Source organism: Phasianus colchicus, chromosome 10 (genome assembly GCF_987193195.1).
Source record: "Phasianus colchicus chromosome 10, bPhaCol1.hap1.1, whole genome shotgun sequence".
In the NCBI taxonomy this organism is placed as follows: Eukaryota; Metazoa; Chordata; class Aves; order Galliformes; family Phasianidae; genus Phasianus; species Phasianus colchicus.
The window spans coordinates 17,217,716-17,238,634 of record NC_143445.1 but is presented as its reverse complement, the minus strand read 5'-3'; the positions used below and the strand labels follow the sequence as shown (position 1 = coordinate 17,238,634).

At 44.4% G+C, this 20,919-nt stretch overlaps 1 protein-coding gene across 2 annotated transcripts; it reads right to left on the bottom strand.

Moving 5' to 3' along the window:
* Window positions 1-628: 628 nt before the first annotated feature.
* Window positions 629-17,220, bottom strand: DCUN1D1 (defective in cullin neddylation 1 domain containing 1). 2 transcript variants are annotated; one of them, XM_031603599.2, is made up of 7 exons: window positions 17,041-17,220; window positions 9,453-9,669; window positions 8,196-8,364; window positions 7,530-7,660; window positions 4,979-5,061; window positions 4,665-4,761; window positions 629-3,412 (listed from the first exon to the last, which is right to left on the bottom strand). In XM_031603599.2, exons 1-7 carry the CDS (start codon window positions 17,041-17,043, stop codon window positions 3,333-3,335), a joined length of 780 nt encoding a protein of 259 aa, XP_031459459.1. In that variant the 5' UTR covers window positions 17,044-17,220; the 3' UTR covers window positions 629-3,332. The 2 variants fall into 2 exon arrangements, with proteins under 2 accessions (XP_031459459.1, XP_031459458.1); XM_031603598.2 differs by lacking the exon at window positions 17,041-17,220 and adding an exon at window positions 14,629-16,577.
* Between the last annotated feature and the right edge of the window lie 3,699 nt (window positions 17,221-20,919).

The window sequence follows — 20,919 nt, the reverse complement described above, 5'->3', positions numbered from 1 at the left end:
TCTCACTTGTTGGTTCTCAATCACCCAGCTCTAAGATAGCAATTTCATCAACTACTTACTGGGCTGTCTGCTCTTACTGTCTGCTCTTAGAGGACTTAAATCATATACAGGCAGCATTACCACACACACATAAAATCTACAGAGACATCTGGCACTGTTATTTAAAACCAAGTGTGAATGACAAAAGTTTATTAAATGCATTCTTAAAAAATTATATTTTTCTTAAATAAGGTCCCCTGCAAGGAGTTCACTGTAAAACAGTTTTGAAGCAATTCATAAGTTATGCATTAACAGGTTGTTCAATAAAAAAAAGTCACTTTATGGTACTGTAGTCTTTAACCCAACTTAGACAAATGCACTGTGTGTGGTGTCTTCCACTGCATGCTAGGTTATGTTAATGCAGCACAGCTGGGTAAGGAAAGCTCCATTCTGTACCTGTAAACATTCAGCATAAGCAGTAGGCAAGACATTGCATCAGTTCATAGATATTTTCCCCCAAAAAAGACTCACCTGCAATCAAGTGTGTGTTTTATGTAAGGGACAAATATTCCACTCTCGTGTGTTTGTGGTTAAAAAACAGTCTAGAAATGTCTTACAAATAATACACTGAAACAATGCATGAGAAGACTTAGTCATGGCAATTTCATTGGAGCTTTATTGCCTCTGTTGGTAATGCGAGGGATTGTAAGAAGTTACATTTGAACTTACAGAGATATGTAAATGATGGGTTTTTTTACTAAATATAATCTTGACATTGAGTGTTTTATATCAGGGCACTTCAATTTTTGTACATATTTAATGTATAAAAACAGATTATAAACAAGATGTTTACTTTTTTTTTCTCCTCACATTTGGCAAAATTAAATTGATCCATTAAGGGGAGATGGTCAGATTGAGGACGTAAGCACTTACGAATTAAAGCAATTCAAGGAAGCAACTGTCTGCATTCTTAAAAAAAACAAAACTAAAGGAAAAAAAACCCACATGGCCATATCTGAGACTTTTCAGTACAAAATATTCTCTCACCAGGCATTTTGTCCTTAGAACAACACCCTGTTAAGTCAGTGCTTTTTGAAAAACTCTTAAGATGCCATCATAGCACAAATAACCTTTTTCTGCAACATAATTAGTCAAAGTTTATGTATTTCTTTATAATTACACAGTAATTATAAGCACGTAGTACCAAACTGATGACAACACTATTTTGTTGAAAAGATTTTGCATTCAAAAGGAATATTCTTTAAAACAGCACGGCATTATGCCACTACCCCACCTCAGACTTCTTTTGAGGGAAAAGTCTGTCCTGGGACAAAAACAGTTGGTTCTCATCCCAGACACAGTGTACGAACAAATCAATCTGAAACTGTACCAGAACCCTCAAGACAGAAAACAGCACGCATAGATACCTTGTAGAGCTTTTTGCACACACACCCCCGCCCCTAATCTCAAGTCCCCATTTATATTTACACAAAATTTAAAAAGGAAATACTGAAAGCAGCAAAACACACATTTTTTGGCATAGCCAATTCCAGTAGCTGGAGAAAGTTTGCAGTGTTTCTGTGGAACCGTATTTTGGAAATAAATGCACAGATGGGGTTTCAGAGGGCACTGCTACGAGAGGAGCTAGCCTTGTGGTCAAACCTCACAGAATAGCAACAAACATTTTTAGCAATTTTATAGTCTTTTTTTTCCTTTTTTTTTTCCCCTAAAATACTTTTAGCATCCACATAGAAGTGTTCTGCTGCTTACTGCTGTTAGTACCAGTTTCTGTTTCAGAAGTCACTCAGACCTTACCGTGGGACTGTTCAGCACATGGACTCTCACCTCTAACCTTAATGGTAATTACAGGCTTCTGCTTTTCCAGAGCTTCGTATTTTCCACCTTGCTTTTACAGAGCAGAACTGATCTCAAGAGAACATCTCTTCCCCAGTAACAACACAGCAGTAGATCACATTTAGCACAACAGCAGCTCACGAGCTCTCTTGTAATGTTTAAAATAAAGGATTGCATCTGATAACACCTGTTCTGAACAAAAGGAACTTGGTTTAATTAAATGCAGTAAGACAACGAGAAGTAGTGATGAACCAACAAAATAACTTAATGAAACAAAGCCAGTGTAGTAGTTTATATCTGATCCGTATCTGTCTGGAAATGCTTTATACTTCATTTCTTTATTTGGCAACCACAGTGAAATGTCCATTTAAGGAAAGCTCAACAAAATAATTAAAAATGGGTGTCATCCATAGCTGCAGTACCTCTACATTATGAAGATTTAACTTACTTCTCAGAATAATGGATTCAAACCAGGTTTCATATCAAACTCACCATCTTCTCATTGTAACAGGACTGTTTGCTTCTTCACGCCTCAAGCATGAAAGTTCCATGCCTGAATTTGAAATGCTGTGTTGTGCAGCAAACGTTAAGACAAATTCAGCATATTCAAGTTTTAGATTTCCACAGCAATGAGAAAGCTTGTGTGTGACAGAAGCATTTCAAAACTGCAACAAAATCCATTTCCTTAGGTGACAACCTAAAGAATATCAGAATCTCCCCTTACACACACAGCTCATCTCTCGCAGGCCGACTGTAACACCAACACTGCTGCTGTAAGCGCACAGGAGCCGTGCCACACTTCTGTTCTCAGGGGCAGCTGATGCACAATCAAGCCATGCAGACAGGCACCCAGATACCCCAGTATCAACAACCTGAAGCTTTCCTGGTTCTTTCTGTAACTGTTATTACCGGACGCTCACACTCACTCAGACGATACCTGCAGTTTTCCAGAAAAGGGAAAAAAATTTAATTAAAAAAGCAAAATCGGACCCAGTTACACTTAAATATATCACTCTTTAAGGAAGTGCTATCAAGACTGTCTTTGCAACTAGCCCCAAGTGTATATTTAAGGATTCTTTTAGAAACTCTTCTGATGTTGAGCTGTATAATTCAGATGCCATACAACAGTTGTCTGATGATGACCAGCATTGTGCTTTATGTGAAACCAGAAACCTCAAAATCATTATAAAGCTGCTCGGACTTATGGGAGCTGAAACTTGGGCAGTCCAGAAAAAAAAAAAAAAAATCATCCATGATGAAATCCACAACGTTGGAATTTTAACAGGCAGCAGTGGTCCAGACTAGAAGAAAAGCCCAAACCACCAGTAGAAGGATGAATTATGATATGGTCCATGATGTATCCTTAAAGGTTTGTCTCAACCCTCAGCACATTGTGAGGATTGATCTTCAGTTCAGTCCAGCCAGCAGAAATTGACTGTGCAATTTTCCATTTCAGGTATTTGTACAGACTATGTACACTCTATAAGGGTCTTTTAGTGCTACACTGTTGTACTTTTTGTCCCAGCAATTTGAGGGCGTGCAAATTCCACAAAGTCATCAATAAGAACTGGCCATGCCCCTAAAAGAAAAAAAAAAGAAAAAAAGGAGGACCAAAGCATAAGAAATCAGTTTAACACAGGTTTTCTTTCTTTTAAAGCTTTGGATCTGAAGAATTTATTTGCTTTCCAGTCTTAGATAATTTGAAGCAAAAAAATATCATTTGGCTTCCTTACTTGAAATGTAAATGCTGGTTAAAGATTTCTGCCTTCCTTAGACCCTGCTGATAGAAACCCCCTTCAGGAGTGATAACTGCCTTAACTTTCCTGACCCAAATAAAAATTCTAGCATAAAACTGTTCTGTTTTTGGAACCAACTCCAACATGATAATCCAGGGTGGCAGGAGCCACTACATTTCCATATTCCTTATCATGAGGTAGTTAAAATGCATATCAACATCTAACGTGTTACAGGCAGTGATATCTAAAGAGCTGCCACCACTCCTGTGCACCACAGTCCCATAAAGGTTAAAGTAAAGGTGGGTGCTTGAGCTCCTGCCCTGAAAATATTTTTATTCCAAATAACCAGAACATGTTTGTCTCCTTTTAGCTTTCCAAAACCACACTGACTTATGGCTGGCAGCAGCCAGTTTGCTTAATGAAAAGGGAATGAGAACTGTTCAAAATTATTCAAGTTGTAGAAGTTTTCTACCCTCTGCTCTAGAAGTACAAGTTCAGTTTCCTCCACTCAATGACTAATCTGCCACCAAGGACTGATTATTAAATTAAATTAGCAGTTTTTGGCTGCAGATGGATTGAAAGAGGAAAGATCAATACAAAAGCTTACAAGAAACACGTGGTGCAGGAATAACTTCTGTTCAGTAACTGCTGTGTTGCAGCCAGCTTCACATTATTATGTCTGATCTTCACACAAACCAAAATAATCAAACTTTGAATGTATTCTAGGCTAAGAAATGCATTATCTACAAGGAAATGCACAGGCCACCCAATCCGTTACTTGGTCGAAGGTGCCAAAAACTGCACTGGCAGAGAACCCATGTTTTAAAATGGACATATGAAGGGCTTTCCTCGAGAACAAATTAATATCTAAGCTAAGAAGGAAAAAATAAACCAAGTTTAAGAAAACATCAGCATTTCTTTTTCAAAGCTGCAGTAAACAGATGATAACAACATGCATTAGGGTAGCTCTAACTGGACTTTAGATCACCAGTGATCTTTTAATTCTGCTGCTGTTAGACAGCTGTGTCAAAGCAGACACATAGAAATAAGTGTAATGTAAGACAAAAGTTAATGAAAGAAAATGGAAATTTTTACCTTCCTCATCATAGTTTGACATATCATCTGCTATCATTGTACTAAAGTCTAGAAGGAGGTTCCAGGTATCCTTAGGTATTGATCTTTTATGATGCTCCTGTTTGTAGGGATGGAAAATTTACACACAAAAAAACATTACAAATCTATACACAGAACCTTTTTTACACTCCCAGAACATAACTCCCTTGCATGCACTATGAAGCGCAGTACCTGGGATTGTGTCAAAACAGCCCATTGCATCAACAACAGAAACACATTTATCTTGCAGGTTTGAAAATTACTGCAGTCCAGTTTTTGTAAAGGTTTAAACTTACCAACAAAAATTTGTTCCACAAGTCTAGAAATTTAAATCTTCCATTAAGTACTAAATTCCAGTAGGCAATGGCCATTTCTAAATCTGTAATATTAAAATACATTACTCTTAGAGATATGCATTTCAATACGTCACCTCAACAGGCATCTCACACTAAGATGAACTGCACAGTCATTATGGTTCAAAGATGAATCTAATGCAAACATACGCATGGATCTTCTATGAAAGAGAGCCATAAATGAAACTGTTATACAAATGTGTTACAGATTTCAATACTGCCACTCCAACATAGGACTGAAAACTGCCCACATTCGTATTGAAGACATCCAAAACAAGGCTATTTCAAATGCTTTTTGCTGTCTGGCTGTACCTTAGGGACAATTCAGTGAAATATCTGTCCTAGAAATTAAATAAATGCAGTATTCCAGAGTATGAATGGTTTGTTTTACTTACTATAAATACAATCTATGTTCAATTGCCTCCTCATGATTTCATTTTCAGAGCGGTGCCGGCTCTGTAACACAGCCTTACTGAGCGCTCATTTCTGCAGCTGGATTTCTCTTTGAAAAACTGTTTGAGTATCAAAGTCTCAATGTGCATTTCAGCGTCCTCTGAAGTTCTCTGGTTTCGAATCTGTTTCTCAGAGCGACCGAGAAAGCCGATAAGCGTTCACGAACAGCAGCAACGCGCTGCCTATCGGGCAACTGCACGCTGCTGCCAGCAGTGGGCGCTGTTAGAGCACCGCTAGAGCACAGCGCGGAGACGCACGCACTGCTTCACCTGGCCTGGCTGGGGCAGCCTCGCTGGGATTTGCGAAGGCCGAACTGCCACACTTTACTGTTACAGACACACAGTAATGAGTTAGTTGCTTAAATAAGAAGCTCGAGAGCTCTGAAATGCTACCTAGCACGATCTCCATTACCAGGAATTAACGAGGATCTCTGCAGTAACACAACACTGATCTTAACTGAATTCAGTATCCATCATCAAGTTATTAAAATAACTACAAAATGCTGCCTAAGAGACCCCGCCTGTCACAGGAGCTCTTAGAGCTTTTTGCAGCACATCTTATCTCTTCTGACATAAACAGTCCTCTTGTGGGAGAGGAGAGGCACATGAGCAGCTGCACCTCAGGACAAAGAAATAAACACAGCACAATCCAGAAGCGAAACAAAAACCACCCCCTTCTCTCCAAGCTCCCCAACTACTTCACAAACAAACACACAAACAGGGAGGCGGACCTCAGAGCTAAAAGCAATAGCAAGCAAAACTGAGAATGAACTCTGCATTGCTGGAGGGCAAACAGGAGGTGGCTCAGAGAGCACCTGAACTGCTAACACCTTTGATATTAAGAATTTATGCATTAAAAGTTAATGCATAACCACATTGTAAAGCTTCCGACCAAAGTAATGAATAAGATCTGCAGAGATTTTCCATCAGCTGCACAGGGTATGATCCCACACTAAAGGCTTCAGCCATGGGGCTCCAGGAGCAGATAGAAATTAAGCAGAAGTCCAAGCAGTTACTGAATACATTCTATCTGAGAATGACAGCACACGAGGGCGAGGAATGTCTCCCTTTAGCAGAAGATGCAAGTACAAAACCAAACAATTTAGCTTTCAGCTAAAGCAAGCTGGTCAGGAACATCTTTCATTACAGACAAAACACATTTACTGCTAAGGAAGAACCTGCTGGGCTCTCAGAACTGTATTTCCTCTCAACAGTATACAACACTTAAGGTAAGAAGTTGATGGCCACAGAGCCCAGAAATACTGGTTATAGCCAACACCTCAGATATACTGCACGGACACAAACGTGCATTCCAGTTGGTTAACACTATGCTGGAAAGATAATTTTGTCCCTTTCTTTTTGCAGTATGGAAGAGACAGATTTGCAGTCTGTTCATTTACTCAGGTCTATGTTGGGTTTTTTCCCCCAAAATGACTTTTAATAAGCAATCTTTCTACTTCACCTCTTACGTAATGAAAAGCACAGTGAGCAGAAGAGCTCTGCTGCCTGGCCAGTTCATTCACTGAATGGAGGAAAGCTGGTAGGGAAGCACCACGCACCAAGGGCACAGCAGCACCAAGCCCAGGATGCAGAGATCTACTTGCACTATGCAAATCCTACTTTGCAAAGACATTTGCATGCATTTTAGCATGGCAAGAGACTCCGTGCATTTATATGGAAATCAGTTTTACAGGTTAAGTTTACCCCATATGTGAAAACTGAATTACTTTGTTTAGTGCTGCAAATTCTAAGTGATGTAATTGCAACTTTAATGTGAGATCACACTCCTTTGTGCTTACTGAGAATTTCACATACTCCAGGAGAGAATAAACCCTCTCATATAATTTTGTAGTCTATATTAATTATGCAGGTATTTCTATCAGCTCAGAGATCTGACACTGACATCCATCTTTCACATAATGAGCTGCACTTCATCATCCCAAAGGTGGTTAGCATTCAGCCTTACTGAATCACAGTTTCTTTCTGCTTTCATCAGTCATCCCACATTCCATGCACAAACATTTATGATTAAGAATACATACCTAAACCTTTCTGTCCTGGATTCTTTGCAAAGTTGAAAGTAAACTGATAAAAGTCCTTAAATCTTCCCGGCTCTTTTAACTCTTGTTCCATTTTAGGAATCTGAGCCTTTAGTTTTTCTATGCTGTCACATCTGCATTTTAAAAAGCACATTTATTTGTGTATTATTCATTTTGCTATAACATAAGAGATACAACGTTAAGAGTCTTTATAACATCACTGTGGAATACAATTATCAAAATAAAAATCAGAAAGCCTATAACTGGCCTGTGATTAGATAACTATTTCATTCCTTTGTTGTTACTTCTTCACACTGCCCACTGCATGTACTAACCCACAAGATGTGATAAAGATTATTACATTCACATTATGCAGAGAAAACTCAGGTATGCTGCACTGCTGGCCAACACCCTTGCCTTACCTATGTAAATAACTCTGGCAGCCACATCATGCAACCAAGGCAAGGAGCACTCAATGCCCCCTTCCTTTCGGTGGTCAGTAAGCTGCTAGTGCTCAGACACCATTTCTACAGAGGCAGACAAGTGATGCCAGACTCTGAAAACCCCTGAAGTCAAAGAGAACAACTCTATTCTGAATGCTTCAGAAGAGGACTGTTCCATCCAGTGTTGGCCCCGGGTCACACTCAGTACCCAACACTGCACACTTACCCTAGCTCAGTCATTCCATCCATGAATTCCAGCTTTGAAAATTCACACTGCGTTGCAGCTCGGAACTTCCATGCAATGATGAGTACAGTAATGCTGGCTGGGTCAAGAGCTAGATCATCACAAAACTGCTGTATACCATCTATACCAATTTTATTTTCATCTTGAGGATCTTCAGGATATAGAAATAAGCATCAGAAAATACACTTTTGAAATAGTTCATTTACTCAACAAAGGTCTAAGAAAAACATTTTCAAGGTTGCCAGGATATGCTTTTAGAAGAGAACATTTTAAGAACAAAGTTAGTTTCTTATTTTCAACGCTTAAGCCTTAACGTTTGAGGAAGTTTCAACAATAGAGCTTCCCATACAACAAAGCTTATTTGATTTTATTGAGAGACAAAAGCATCACATACATTTGGTTTCTGCCTAATGCAGATGACACTGACTCATCCCAGAGAGAGAACAGCAGTCCTTCCCCACCAGTGCCTCAATCATTGGTGTCTTTGGGAACCATCATAACCAATTCTGCAGTGTCCATTCCTAAGTTGTTCTGAAACAATTACCAAACTTCCCCATGCTGTACGAAGCATTATGCATCCTCTGGCATCACCTGCATGCATGAGATTGGCCATGGTAACCTCCAAGAGAAGAGTCACACTGCCCCGTTACCGACTGCAGGTCAGCCACGCACACTGCTCTGTCCACGAAGGACTCAACATCTGGTCTGGAAGTGAGATGCTCACGTTTCAAGTGCACTAACAAAAATCTACTGATGCAAGCTGACAAAGACTCGAGGGAAATGATGTTTGGATTACGCACACACATGAAAACTGACAGAAAATGTAGCAGCAGTCAGTTACAGCTCTCCTAAGTGTTCCACTGTTTTGAATTCACCTTAATATTTTTGGTAGAATACTATCAGTTGAACACTGCCTGTATAACATCAAAAAAAGACTGCTCTGTTTGTACACTGATAAAAGTCAAAAGCTGACTAAAATTTAAGGAGAATCTGTCATTGGTATGCAGCCTTCCTCTTTGCCAGGAGTGAGACCCAAGCAATGTGTGTCCCCAGAAGAAATAAATCCACGTTAACCATTGCAGGTACTCACTGAATACACAGTTCCAGATGCTATCCTTGTACACACAGATATACATTTAGGGTACACTGTCATCTTTGCAAAGCAGGAGCCTACGTATACTTCCCTTCCAACTTACACATCACGATTAACAATACACAGCGAGGAAATGAGGTACTCACCTTTGTATCTGTTATATAGTTGTTCTAACTTCTTTCTGTCCAATGATCCTTTAACACTCTCTCGTATATAAAGTTCAGGATTTTGGAAGAAGTTGTCTGTTGCAACATCCAGCTTCCAGTCATTCTGGGACAGACAACTCACTGCTGTCTTTTCACTAGACTGTGTGAAGACCATGAACTGACGCACTTTATCCTTCTGCGATGATTTCAACTTGTTCTAGCAGAAACAGACAATACAGAAACTAGAAATGTTTTTACAGAAGAAGAAAACATCAGTGCCATTCATTCACTGCCCATTAGAATTTTGCCCAGCAGTGAGACTGACTGACTTAGATAGAGATTTCATTTCATATGTGACCAGTTTGCTAAGCACCCCGGTACAGTCAGACTGAAGGATGTGCTGGATCAGTAGCAGGGCAGCGTTCCTACTGCTGTGTGTACAGTGCACCAAAGCATATTTTTAGCAGCATATATTCAAACTTACCTTTCTTCTAGGTAATTTACATTAGAACACAACTGAGTTTAAGCATTACAGGAACCATACTGGCAGAGAAATGAAAGAAGTTAAACATGGGTGTCCTTCTGCACACCAGGGCACAGCAAACTCCCATCCAGCTGTAAGCAGGGACATGTTTCTGTTTAAACTAATTCATATAAATACACACAGTATTTCCAAGAGGGGAGTTGCACAAAGCCAAGGGCTGATGACGAGAAAGCAACCTTGCAGCTCTTGCACTAAATCCAATTTCAGTCCTGAAGTTCACACAACACATTCAAAGAAGACCGACCCCTAATGAGCAAGGTTTGACTTCTCAAGCCAGGACTGCACATCCTACACTGCACACACACTCCACACATCACCTTATGCTCTGTGCAGATTTGTATCTTCCTTTCATTATTGTAATTCCCCAGTGCAAGACTCCTTCTCAGAGGCAAAGGTAAAAAAAAAAAAAAAAAAAAAGAGGAAAAAACAGCACCCCAGAAGCTATGAACTCTCCACAGCAGGAATGCTTCAGCAGGGAGAGCTGGAGCTCAGGGAGCCATCAGCACCCAATCACATCACCACTGAAAGAAATGAACTCCAGCTTAAGAGCATAGACGATAAACTCAGAATCAAATGTTCTCTGCCTGATGACAGCAAACAGGAGTGCTGCTATTCATTAGAGTAGTTAAGGCATCAGCTTTAGAGTAAAACTACTGCCAGAAACACCTTTTCTAATAAATAAATGCCCACACAATATGCTAAAAAGACTAATAGGATCTCCTAAAAAGAAACAAACCAAAAAAAAAAAGGACAAGAAATCCATCCCCAAACCAAAGCACCCCTGTGCCTACAACGCTCGGCTGAAGCTCCAGCTCCAGCACATGCTCTGCACCCTGCAACACACCATCAGACTGCACTCCTTGTGACACTGCACCACTTCTTTCCATCAGTTTCCCACACGGACCTTTGGGCACAGCCTCTGGCTGAAGCTCAGATCCTCAGGCACAGCACTGACCTCACAGCTCCTCCTGATCGCAGCTCAAACTGCACAAGCAACACAATGCTGCTGATGAAGCCCCACACGATGATTTTTGGGCACGATGAATGGATCCTTAGTTGCAGTATTTTAAAATGTACTGTAAATTCAGGCAGACAAAAACAAACCTCTGAATGCAATCCCAAATGAAGACAAAACCATCTCAGGGCCGCTACCAATTAGCAGCTTCCCCACATGAGCTCCACACAGCCAGACTGCTGCAGTCCTGCACTACGGGCTTCTTTTCTTTTGAGAAAGCTGATGCCTTTAATCATTAGCTTTCTTCCTTCTTTTTTTTTTTTCCTTTGGATATGCAGACATAACTACAGACAGCACCGCTATTCTGTACCACGTGCAGAAAGAGGCTTTGTTCTGCCCCGCTCCTGCAGGGATAAACCACAGCAAGAAGGTTGGAGTGGCTCTGCCAGAGCTCAGCACAGACACCACTCCACGAAGGCCAACATGTGAAGGGAGATTGGATCAAGCCCATTCTGCAATACTGACCGAAGCGTATTTATACACAAAATCTTCCCGTGCCCGGGGTTCCCTAAGTGACAGTAGCACCACAGAGCTGTTCTAAAAAGAGCATGGAATGAACCAAGCAGCTAACAACACAACAGCACACAGCATCTCCTAATATTTTAAGATGCAATAAATCACACTTTGCAGACATGCTCTTTTTCTGGAATAGCTATTTTTACAGGCCAAACAGGCATTGATTTTTGGTGAAGCCCCCGATCTCCTGCCATGTGCCGAGTGCTTCCCCAGCAGCTCACCAGCACGGGTGAGATGCTCACATCCCAGAGACAGGAGAGGCTCTTGGAAGCCTTCTGCAGGGCACCAAGAGATGGAATTACTGCTGAGTTTTTACTACCCCATTACAGCTCTTCTTTCATCACCAAAACCCCACACTTTGGGTGGGAACATGTCTCCAGACCCCTGCATCTCTCAGGGCTAATTCCAGAAGCTGAGTTCTGACAGTATGACTGCATTAAATGTGCAGGACAAAAGCCACAAGCATCTATAACCCTTGGGCTGGCAGTCATCAGACAACAAATACCTCACACAGCAGTTGTTCATATGCAACACCATGCACTCAGGATATCTCAACTTTAATGCCAGTTAAAAGAAAAGACATTTTCACTTGAACAGATATGTTTCTTGCTAAAACAGGCAAGCAAAAGCCAACAGAAAACAAAACAATATATTTCCTATTAAGTCTCACCCCTTAGGGTAGAGGTAGGGGAAGGATTCAGGTTAGCCAGCCTGCCAACACCTTTGTGGTACCATGCTGCTTTGCACAACGAGGATGTCACTGTGACACAAGCTCCCTCCATCCCAGACAGCCCGTTTGCCCATTCCAGGCAAAAACAAATGCTAGCCCTGATCTGCCAGCCCTGATTACATGGTTCCTTTCTTCATCTCCAGCACTGTCTGCAGTCACCTCAGCCAGAGCACACAGCGCTCACCGACATCTCCTGGATGAACAGCACCACATGAGGGTTCCTGGGAAACAACACCAGCCCATCCCACAGCACTGGGCCTGCAGAGCCCTGGGATTCCCGTAAATCGCTCTTCTTGGACTTTGCTCCAAGGCTTTACGTGGCTGCCAGACAAGCAGTGTGCAGCCAGGCTGTGGAGTCCCTGCCCCACACCCTGGAAAGGCATTCAGCCCCCATAAGTAACAAGGCCTGCCTCGTGCCCCCCGCCCCCAGCCGCTGCTGGCAGTGCCTGCCCCTCACTGCTTCTCCCGAGCTGCAGGAATGTGAGTGATGTGACATCTGTGCTTTTGTTTCAGCCCAGACTCAAAGAAAAGCCTGTTAGGTTCTCATGCATGTGACAGGTAAAAGCCTTGTCTAAAATAGCATCAATCTCCACGAAGCCCAGGCTTCTCCCCTGACTGCATTTTGACCCCAGCACTGTGCTGGGCTGTGGGAAGCACCTGAGCACTTTTAGAGGACACCAACGATGTTGGCTCAAGCAGCAAACAACTTCAGTCTCACAGAGAAGAACGTGTTGGTGCACACAAAGCCTTGCAGCCCAGGGCTGTCACTTCTGTCGTGTCTCCGTGCACTAATGACATTAATGGTCAAGGGAACATTCCTCCCTCCTGTGTCTGAATCACAGAATCACTCCACACTGCGCTAAATCCATCAAATGGACACCTGGGATGCCTGCAAATAACCTGTTTACTGCCTGCAAATCCATGGCTAAAGATTACAAGGCAAAACCGTGAGTATTTTACCTTGTCTGATAAGGAAACAAAGGTTAATTACAACTTATTTCTGCCACAAGTCTATGAACACAGACTGAATTACACTTTAATCCACCAACTGCAATGACATACGTATAATACAAAAACCAAAAAATCCAAGTTAACAACATGAACAATTAAAGCAAATAATAACTTTGTTTAACACGCACAAACATGGCCATCCATTACATTTTACTTTCTATGGCAGCATCTTCCCACAGAAAGGCCATGGAAAGGAGGCCAGCAGGAATCTTTAAGCCGCTATCTCCACACTGGCATGGAATCCACTTGCCTGCAGTGGAACAAAAGCAACCAACATGTGTAAGGCCTGTCGGCATACCAAACACAAGGGGAAAATCACAAGCAGCACAACAGAGTTGCATTTTACACCCTCTGAATTTCTTTCAGGGGATAAAATAATTGTAGAAGAGCAACACAGAGCTATCCAGGAGCATACAACACTTATAGTAGTGCTTTAAGGTAATTCATGATCACAGAAGGATTGGAAGGGTCCTCAGAAGATCCCCTCATCCAATTGCCCTGCCAGAGCACAAACACCTGCATGAGGTCACACAGGAACACATCCAGGCAGGTTTTGAATGCCTCCAGAGAAAACCTCGCAAGCAGCCTGTCCCAGGGCTCTGTTACCCTCAGATAACCTGAAAGGAAAAGGAAACACCCCAAATCAGGGCTCTTCCAATGCAATTCTGAAGAAAAGAAAAAAAAAGGCACAAAATACAGCTGCCAGCTGTTCAGCATTCTTAACCCCTGACCAGGTTAGAAGCTCTGTTCAGCCACTAGAAGCTATTTTCATACCTTCTATTTGCACTGGTACCACAAAACATGAGTTAAATATCAAGAGCTACGTAATGAATTTCACACCTTGCTCTCAGAGCAGTCTGTATTCCTCTGTAATATTTCCATGGCTCTTGTTAGAGGTGAACCTACACCTAAGTTCAAAGGGTTCTCCGTGAGCTGGGAGAGGAAACGAGCTCATGCACCATCTTGTCTGCTGCTCCGACTGCTCAGTCCTACACACGGTGCCAAGAATCCACGAGTTTCACTACAGGAGAACCAAAAGGCAACGTTTCATACCAACAAACTGCTACAGACGTGAATACACACCATAAAAAAGAGCCCAGCTGAACAGTTCATGAGTTAGACACCGCATAACAATGTGATGAAGTACAACAACATTACAGGAGACAACGTCAGATGTTTAAAATTCGGTATTACAAGAGCTTTGACTTCCTGTCACCTGAAGCTCATAATGAAAAAAAAGTATTTAACAATTATGTATTCATCAGCACAGAACTATTCCTCAGAGCGCGCAAACTGGACAATATAAAAGTTAGGGTTAGTGTCTGCCTCCAGATAGAGATACAGACACTGATGTGCTCACCTTGTGCATCATACACAGCTCTAAGCCCATTCAAACATTCAGAGTAGCAATGTTAGCAGCTCTCCTTAAGGAAGATGGAGAGCACAACAGATCCACTTGCTGCGAGCATCCCTGTCCTGATCTGCAGCTCTTTGCTTGGGACCCATGAGCTGAAGCAGTAATAAAAGGAGACCACTGCCACCACAGGTGGTGCCCAGCTCAAACCAAATGGAGGCAGATTGCTCACAGCCACAGCTGGGGCAGCACACCTGATTGCCATCACAGCTGAACACCACTTGTGAAGTTAACTACCAGGCTGCCATGAGGGTTCTCTTCCACCTAGTGGACAAAGTCACCACGATGCCACAAAACTTCTGCCCTGAAAGCAGTGGCTGCAGCACACCAACAAGAGGCTCAGAGCCAGGAGCACCCGAGAGCAGTGCTGCCAGGTGAGCAGAAGCCACAGGGAGCTGTGCTTCAGAGGGGGCTGTGTCGGATGAGCAGCCCAGCCCCAGAAACCACACCGAGCCACTGGACAGACAAGCTGGAGCAGCAGTGCACAGTGGTGGTAAACTGGGATGTTACGCCTTGTGCTTTTGGGTTTTAGATGTCTGGGAAGAAGTCTCCCTGCTTTTCCTGTAGCTACCAAGGGTAGGTGCAGAGTCCCACAGCTGGGCGCTAGACTCAATCTGTACCTCTTTTTGCAACTTACGAAAGCTGCTGCCTGTCATTTAGCCCCCCTGCAGCGTGCAGGTCACCCTTTCACCTGGCTGGAGTCAGCAAGCTGAGCACAGAGAACACCTGTTTGCAATGCCTAACAGCTGTGCTTGGGGCCACAGCTATAGTGCTCAGCTACATGCTGTGGAACAGCACCATACAGACAGAGGGTGTCTGATGGAAGGAGTACCTGCTGCTGCTTCAGCTAGGAGCTTCCAAGACTATGCAGACAGAACTTCTCACTGTTTCTCATGAAAATATGTTCTTCAGCAGAACAGGCCTGTTATTATATTGCCATAATGTTTCTGTAATGTTGCCACTTACAACAGCATTGTTCAATTTCTAACCACATAGCCAACCAAAAATAAACGAATAACGCAGCTGGAATCCTGTGCATACATTCTGCATGCCTACACTGGGTATGCCGCCAGCTCCAGGAGATTTTTGGGGGGAAAAAAGTCTTTGTGAACAGTAGTGTAACATCACCAGATAAGTGTTAATTGAGACAGTCCCAGGAACGGCAGAATTACCACAGGGCACCCCTACAGACTGAACTCTAACCAAACTTCAGTTCCCAGTTCCCATTAAAAAAAAAAATCTAGATAAAACTTCCAATTGGAAGCTATGCTGGTAACGCAGCGACAAGTTTATCAGAGGTCTATGTACCACAGCACTAATTCAAATCCTGGCCAACCAAGTTTTTACGCCAAGAGAAATCCAACAGCTAGAGGTGTCCTTTTTCTTTTATTTTTTTTCTAATTTGCTTCTAACACCGCTAGTCAAGAAAATACAGACTGCAGCATCAGGTGCCCTTGTACCAGTAAGTACCAACGTGTTCCCAGAGCTTCTCCCCTCCCTTCCCTAAGACAACGCAGCTCCGATATCTGCAAGGAGATAAGTTGCAGCGCTCCAGCCGTACAGATGCAGCTAAAGCTGTACGACCTCTGTACACAGAAATGGCCTTAAAGCACGGCCATAATGTCTTCTCCTGGGTGCACTGTTCCGCACGCGAGAACCAATACGGACCCCCAGACCTTCTTTCTTCGGGATAGGGAACATCATCATCCCTACTTCAGGGAAACAAAACGAACGATTTCTGTTCCGATCGCCGCGGTTTCCCTCCAGAGCGGAAGGGACGAAGTCGGTCCGCGCGTGAGCCCGCAGCAAACCCCGAGCGATCAGGAGAAAAACAATGCGGAGAAAACGCGGGGTGGGTCGGCGCTCGGTGCGCTCGCAGGAGCTGCACAAAGCAGGCACCCCGAACTCCGCAAGGCGCCCCGGCTCGGCCGGGCTGGGCGCAGCCGCGCTCCCCCCGCGCTGCCGGCGCCGCGCGCCCCTCGCCGCCCCGCTCCCCTCGCCGCCCCGCTCCCGGCGGAGCCCCGCTCGCCCCGTCCCCGCCGCTCCGCTCCGCTCCCCGCGCCCGGCCCGAGCCGCCGCCCGCCGTTCCCGCGGCCCTCCGCCCGCACAAAGGCGCCGGACCCGGCCCGAAAGGCGCGGGCGCGCCGCCCCGGGCCGAGCCGAGGCCCGACGGACCCCGCGGGCCGCCCCCCGGTTCCGGCCTCCCGCCTCCCCTCCGCGGCTCCGCCGAGGGCGGCCCGGCCCCGCGCGGCTCCCGGCCGGCCGGCCCGCCGCGACCAGGCCCCGGCGGCCCCCACCCCTGCGGCGCGGCCGCGCTCCGCCGGCGCCAGGGCGAGAGCGGGCTCGGAGGACGCTCACCATGGTGGGGGCTGCGCGGGGCTCCTTCCCTCGCCGTGCGGGCGGGCGCTGAGGGCGGCGGTCAACGTCTTCCTCCGGCGGCGGCGGCTCCGGCTCCTCACGGGCCCTTCCGCCGCCTCGCGCTCATGCGCAGTGCGCCGCATCCCCCCGTGCCCGGGGCCGGCGCTGCGGCGGGCGGGAGCGGCCGGGCCGCTTCGGGGGAGGCCGGGACGGGGCGGAGAGCCGAGACGGCCCGGGGAGAGGGAGAGGGAAAGGGGGAGGGGGGGGCGCTCCGCGGGCGGCCGAGAGGCGGGAGCCGCCCCGGGGGTGGCGGAAAAGGGAGCGGAGAGCCCCGGGGCCGCGGCGGGCCGGGCTTCCCACGCGGCGCTGCCCGCTCCGCACCGCCGTTCTCCCGAAGGGAAGCTCCGGCTTTGCTTAACGGCGGAATGAAGGCGCGCCGCGATGCCTCCCGGTGTCGGCGCCTCTGCGTTCCGCTCGAGGCCGAGCCCCGCGGTAGCCCTCAGCGGGAACGCTCTAAACGTAAGAAGAGCTGAGATGGGAAACTCAGCGGCCCAATACGAGCGGCATCTTCCACGAGCTCTCGTCGGTAGAAGCGCGGCGATATCAGCTGCACGTGGGGAAGGCGGCGTCTCGGGGCAGCGGTGTCACAGGTGTTGGGAACGGCCGGAATCCAGCGCTTCTCCACGTGCGAGAGCCCTCTGCGAGAAGCGGGGGCTGCTGCGTGCTGCTGGCTGGGAGGGCTGCGGCCGCTTCTGCTGCAGCACGGGTGTAGGAGCAAAAGCAGGTGCAAGGCTTAGATCAGCTTGTTTCAGTATCCCATAGATTGTAGGGAGTGTTGGTTTTTCGTTGTTTTTTTTTCCCCTAGGAAATCTTGTTCTATTCTTTATAGGTTTCACGTCCAGCAAATCAGTTTTTGTCTATTTCATTCATTAATGGGGAGCGAAAGCAGTATTTGGAGAACCAGGCCTGGCCTGGGACATCCTATCATGCTGATGGTCTGAAACGGTAAAACTAAGGATTGTAACGATATTAGAGATACGAACTGCGTGAATTCAGCTAACCGCAGAGACAATAGTTGCCTGGGTACCTTAAATCCTTCTGAAAAGCTAATTTTTAAAAGCAAAGATGGCTACAAAGTGGCCAGTACAAACAAGTCACCACACCCAGCCAAGAGCACATCAACTGCAGCTGGAGAAACAAAGGTATTTCAGGAGTTAGCTAATTGCCATCACGGTAACATGCTGTGACAGCCCTCCTGCAACCCGAAGACAAGTTAGATCTTCTGGAGAGTTACTGCAGTGTGTAACAGGAATCTGAGAGCTGAGCTGTGATGGTGGTGGGTTCCTCCACACAGAGATGAGATTTCTAACTGCCTTGTTTTTCTTGAGCATCTATTATTACTCTTGCTGGCCTTCAGTGTTGCAGGATCTCCTGGTGTCTGACTTGGGTTTTGTGTTGTTTTTTTTTTTCTTTTGGGGAGATGATACATCTATTTTTCCTCTGAAACTTCAATGCTTTGTAAAGGAAGAGGCACCACAAGGAGTATTTGTATGTATTCAGGATATGTTGTCTAAACCCAGGTCATTACATTCCCTACTTTCATACAGCTCCATCCAACATGGCACAGGAAGTTAGGGCAGGGATAAACAACTCTGCTGGCTGTAATCATGACATAAGCATTCAGTGATACAGAATAATAATAATAATAGTGTAATCTGCAGGCAGCTCAATCACAGTGACCACACTAACACAGTGACTTGTCTAATTCATGGCAAGGTAAAGCTGACTATTTCGTAGCAATTCAATGATGTTTTATCTCATATGAACACCAAAGACTACTGGTTGACAATTGGTTGGTTGTTTTTTTTTTTTTAATCTCACTGTGCATGGCAAATGCACAGTTCTGAATGTAACACTGTTCTGTTTTACACTGACTGATGTGAGCTGTCTTCTTGAGCAGACAGAGAAGTAATTCTCATGTTAAGTCAAAGCAGAACCATTTAGCGTAATCCCTTTGCTGAGAACTTCCACTTACAGCACTCTCTAAAGAATAAGCCCAAAGGTTCATGAAGGATAAAAAAGCACTGGAACAGCTTGGCCTAGAAATGTCCTTCTAACCCCCACACTTCTCAGCTACTTTATTCTCTAGAAAGTGAAACCACCAACTCTTACACTGGTGGAATAGCCTTCAAGTGCTTATGACTATGGCCCTTCTCCTGCAAATACCAACCATGTGTTTAACTAAGAGAACAAAGTCCTACAAACTACCTTGCACAAGGAGATTCACTGCTATTCCAAGAATATCCAAAGGTACAGACCCAGCAGACTGTTCAACAGATACACTTTGGATTGATATACCAGCCTATATGCAGATATATATATATATATAAGAAAACAAAACAACACAAAGAAAATAAAGCCTGAATCCTCCCATAGGTGTCTAAGCAATTTAACCTGGAAACTGGCATAGAGCCAGTATCTGAAGATTGTTGTTAATAGGTCACAGGGAAGGGTGTTCACCTTCTATTAAGTTTTTCATCCTTCCTGCATTATTATGTAAGAGGTTAACAAGTTATTACACATAGTCCAAGGCACTGTTAGGAGCTGGGTTCCACTCGACTGTCTCTGGAAGGAAGCAGGACAGGTTTATGTGGCAAAGGAAGACAAGTCACGTAGTGAGCCTAGGACTTCAGACTGTCTGAACATTTCTCATGTGTGCTGCATCAACTACAACTTCACAGCACACCTAACATGCAACAGACTGCAAGATCTCTGTATTTTGTGCAACACCATAGTAATACTGAGATAAAATGCCTTGATTTTAGAATATGTAAGTATCTAAGAAATGAGAAAGCAGTAAGAGGTACAGACATTTTCTTGTTTCAGAAGTTCTGAAACAAGATATGATCTTGAAACAGAATGAGCTGAAGTTTTCCAAGCTCTAAAGCAGACAGCACCATGACAGCTATGATTTTAATGATTAAAATGTGCACCTTTCAACTGTCAATAGCCTGCCATCCTTGCTACATGTGGGGGATTTTAAGTCCAGGAAAATAAGATACATTATTGGTTTCTCTATCACAGGGATTTTCTGTAAGTATCACCTTTAATTGTTCACCTTAATTAAAAAAAATCATTCTAATTCAGGGCACACATTGTGCTCTTCATATAAGAAACAGTAATTAAGGTTTATATATGGCAGACTGAGCCTTTTGCCTTGAAGTAAGCTGTCTGCAAGAGTAACACAGACATACAAAGCAAGCGTAGAAGATGGCTCTTACCTCCTGTCACACACATTTAGCCTTTTCCACTGTTCACCCTGTCATCATGGCACACTGGTTTTGGGGAAGACGTCTATACAATCCAGCCAAAACTAATTTTCTGGTATCTAAGTAGCAAACTGTGACCTACTTTCCTGTCACTAGCTACCAATGTCAGTACAGCAGTGCAAACTTCAAGGAAAACATACATTGACACATCTGTATATGAAGGTTCAACTTATAAATTGTTCTCTTTCTAGTTCACGTTGTACCTCATCTTAGATTTCTGTTGTCTGACCTATGTCTTAGGCTCCCAGGGTGCTTAGCACAAGACACCAAACGTGCACAGGGTCTCCAGCGATAGCTGGATAGCGTTAACTGGATAGGTTGTCTTCCCTTTTCCAAGGGCACAAGAGAGATGCAGTTCTCAGCTGCAGCCTTTTTTTTCCAGACCATAAACATTAACATCTCCCACTTTCCCAGCTTTTCAAAAGAGAGAAGCTGCCATTCAGAGACCAATTATCATTTCAAGAACAACATTTTGGCACCAGAACTGTTTATATGGAAAACAGATTAAAACTAAAATCCAGCTATCACTATCATTTCAAAGGCTCACTAG

Coding starts and splice junctions, on each gene's coding strand:
- DCUN1D1 (XM_031603598.2), bottom strand. CDS start 14,658: ATGGGCTTAGAGCTGTGTATGATGCACAAG. Junction 9,670..14,628: donor AGCTGTGTATGATGCACAAG/GTGAGCACATCA, acceptor TGTTTCTGCTAG/AACAAGTTGAAATCATCGCA. Junction 3,413..4,664: donor GTCAAACTATGATGAGGAAG/GTAAAAATTTCC, acceptor TTTTTCTTTTAG/GGGCATGGCCAGTTCTTATT.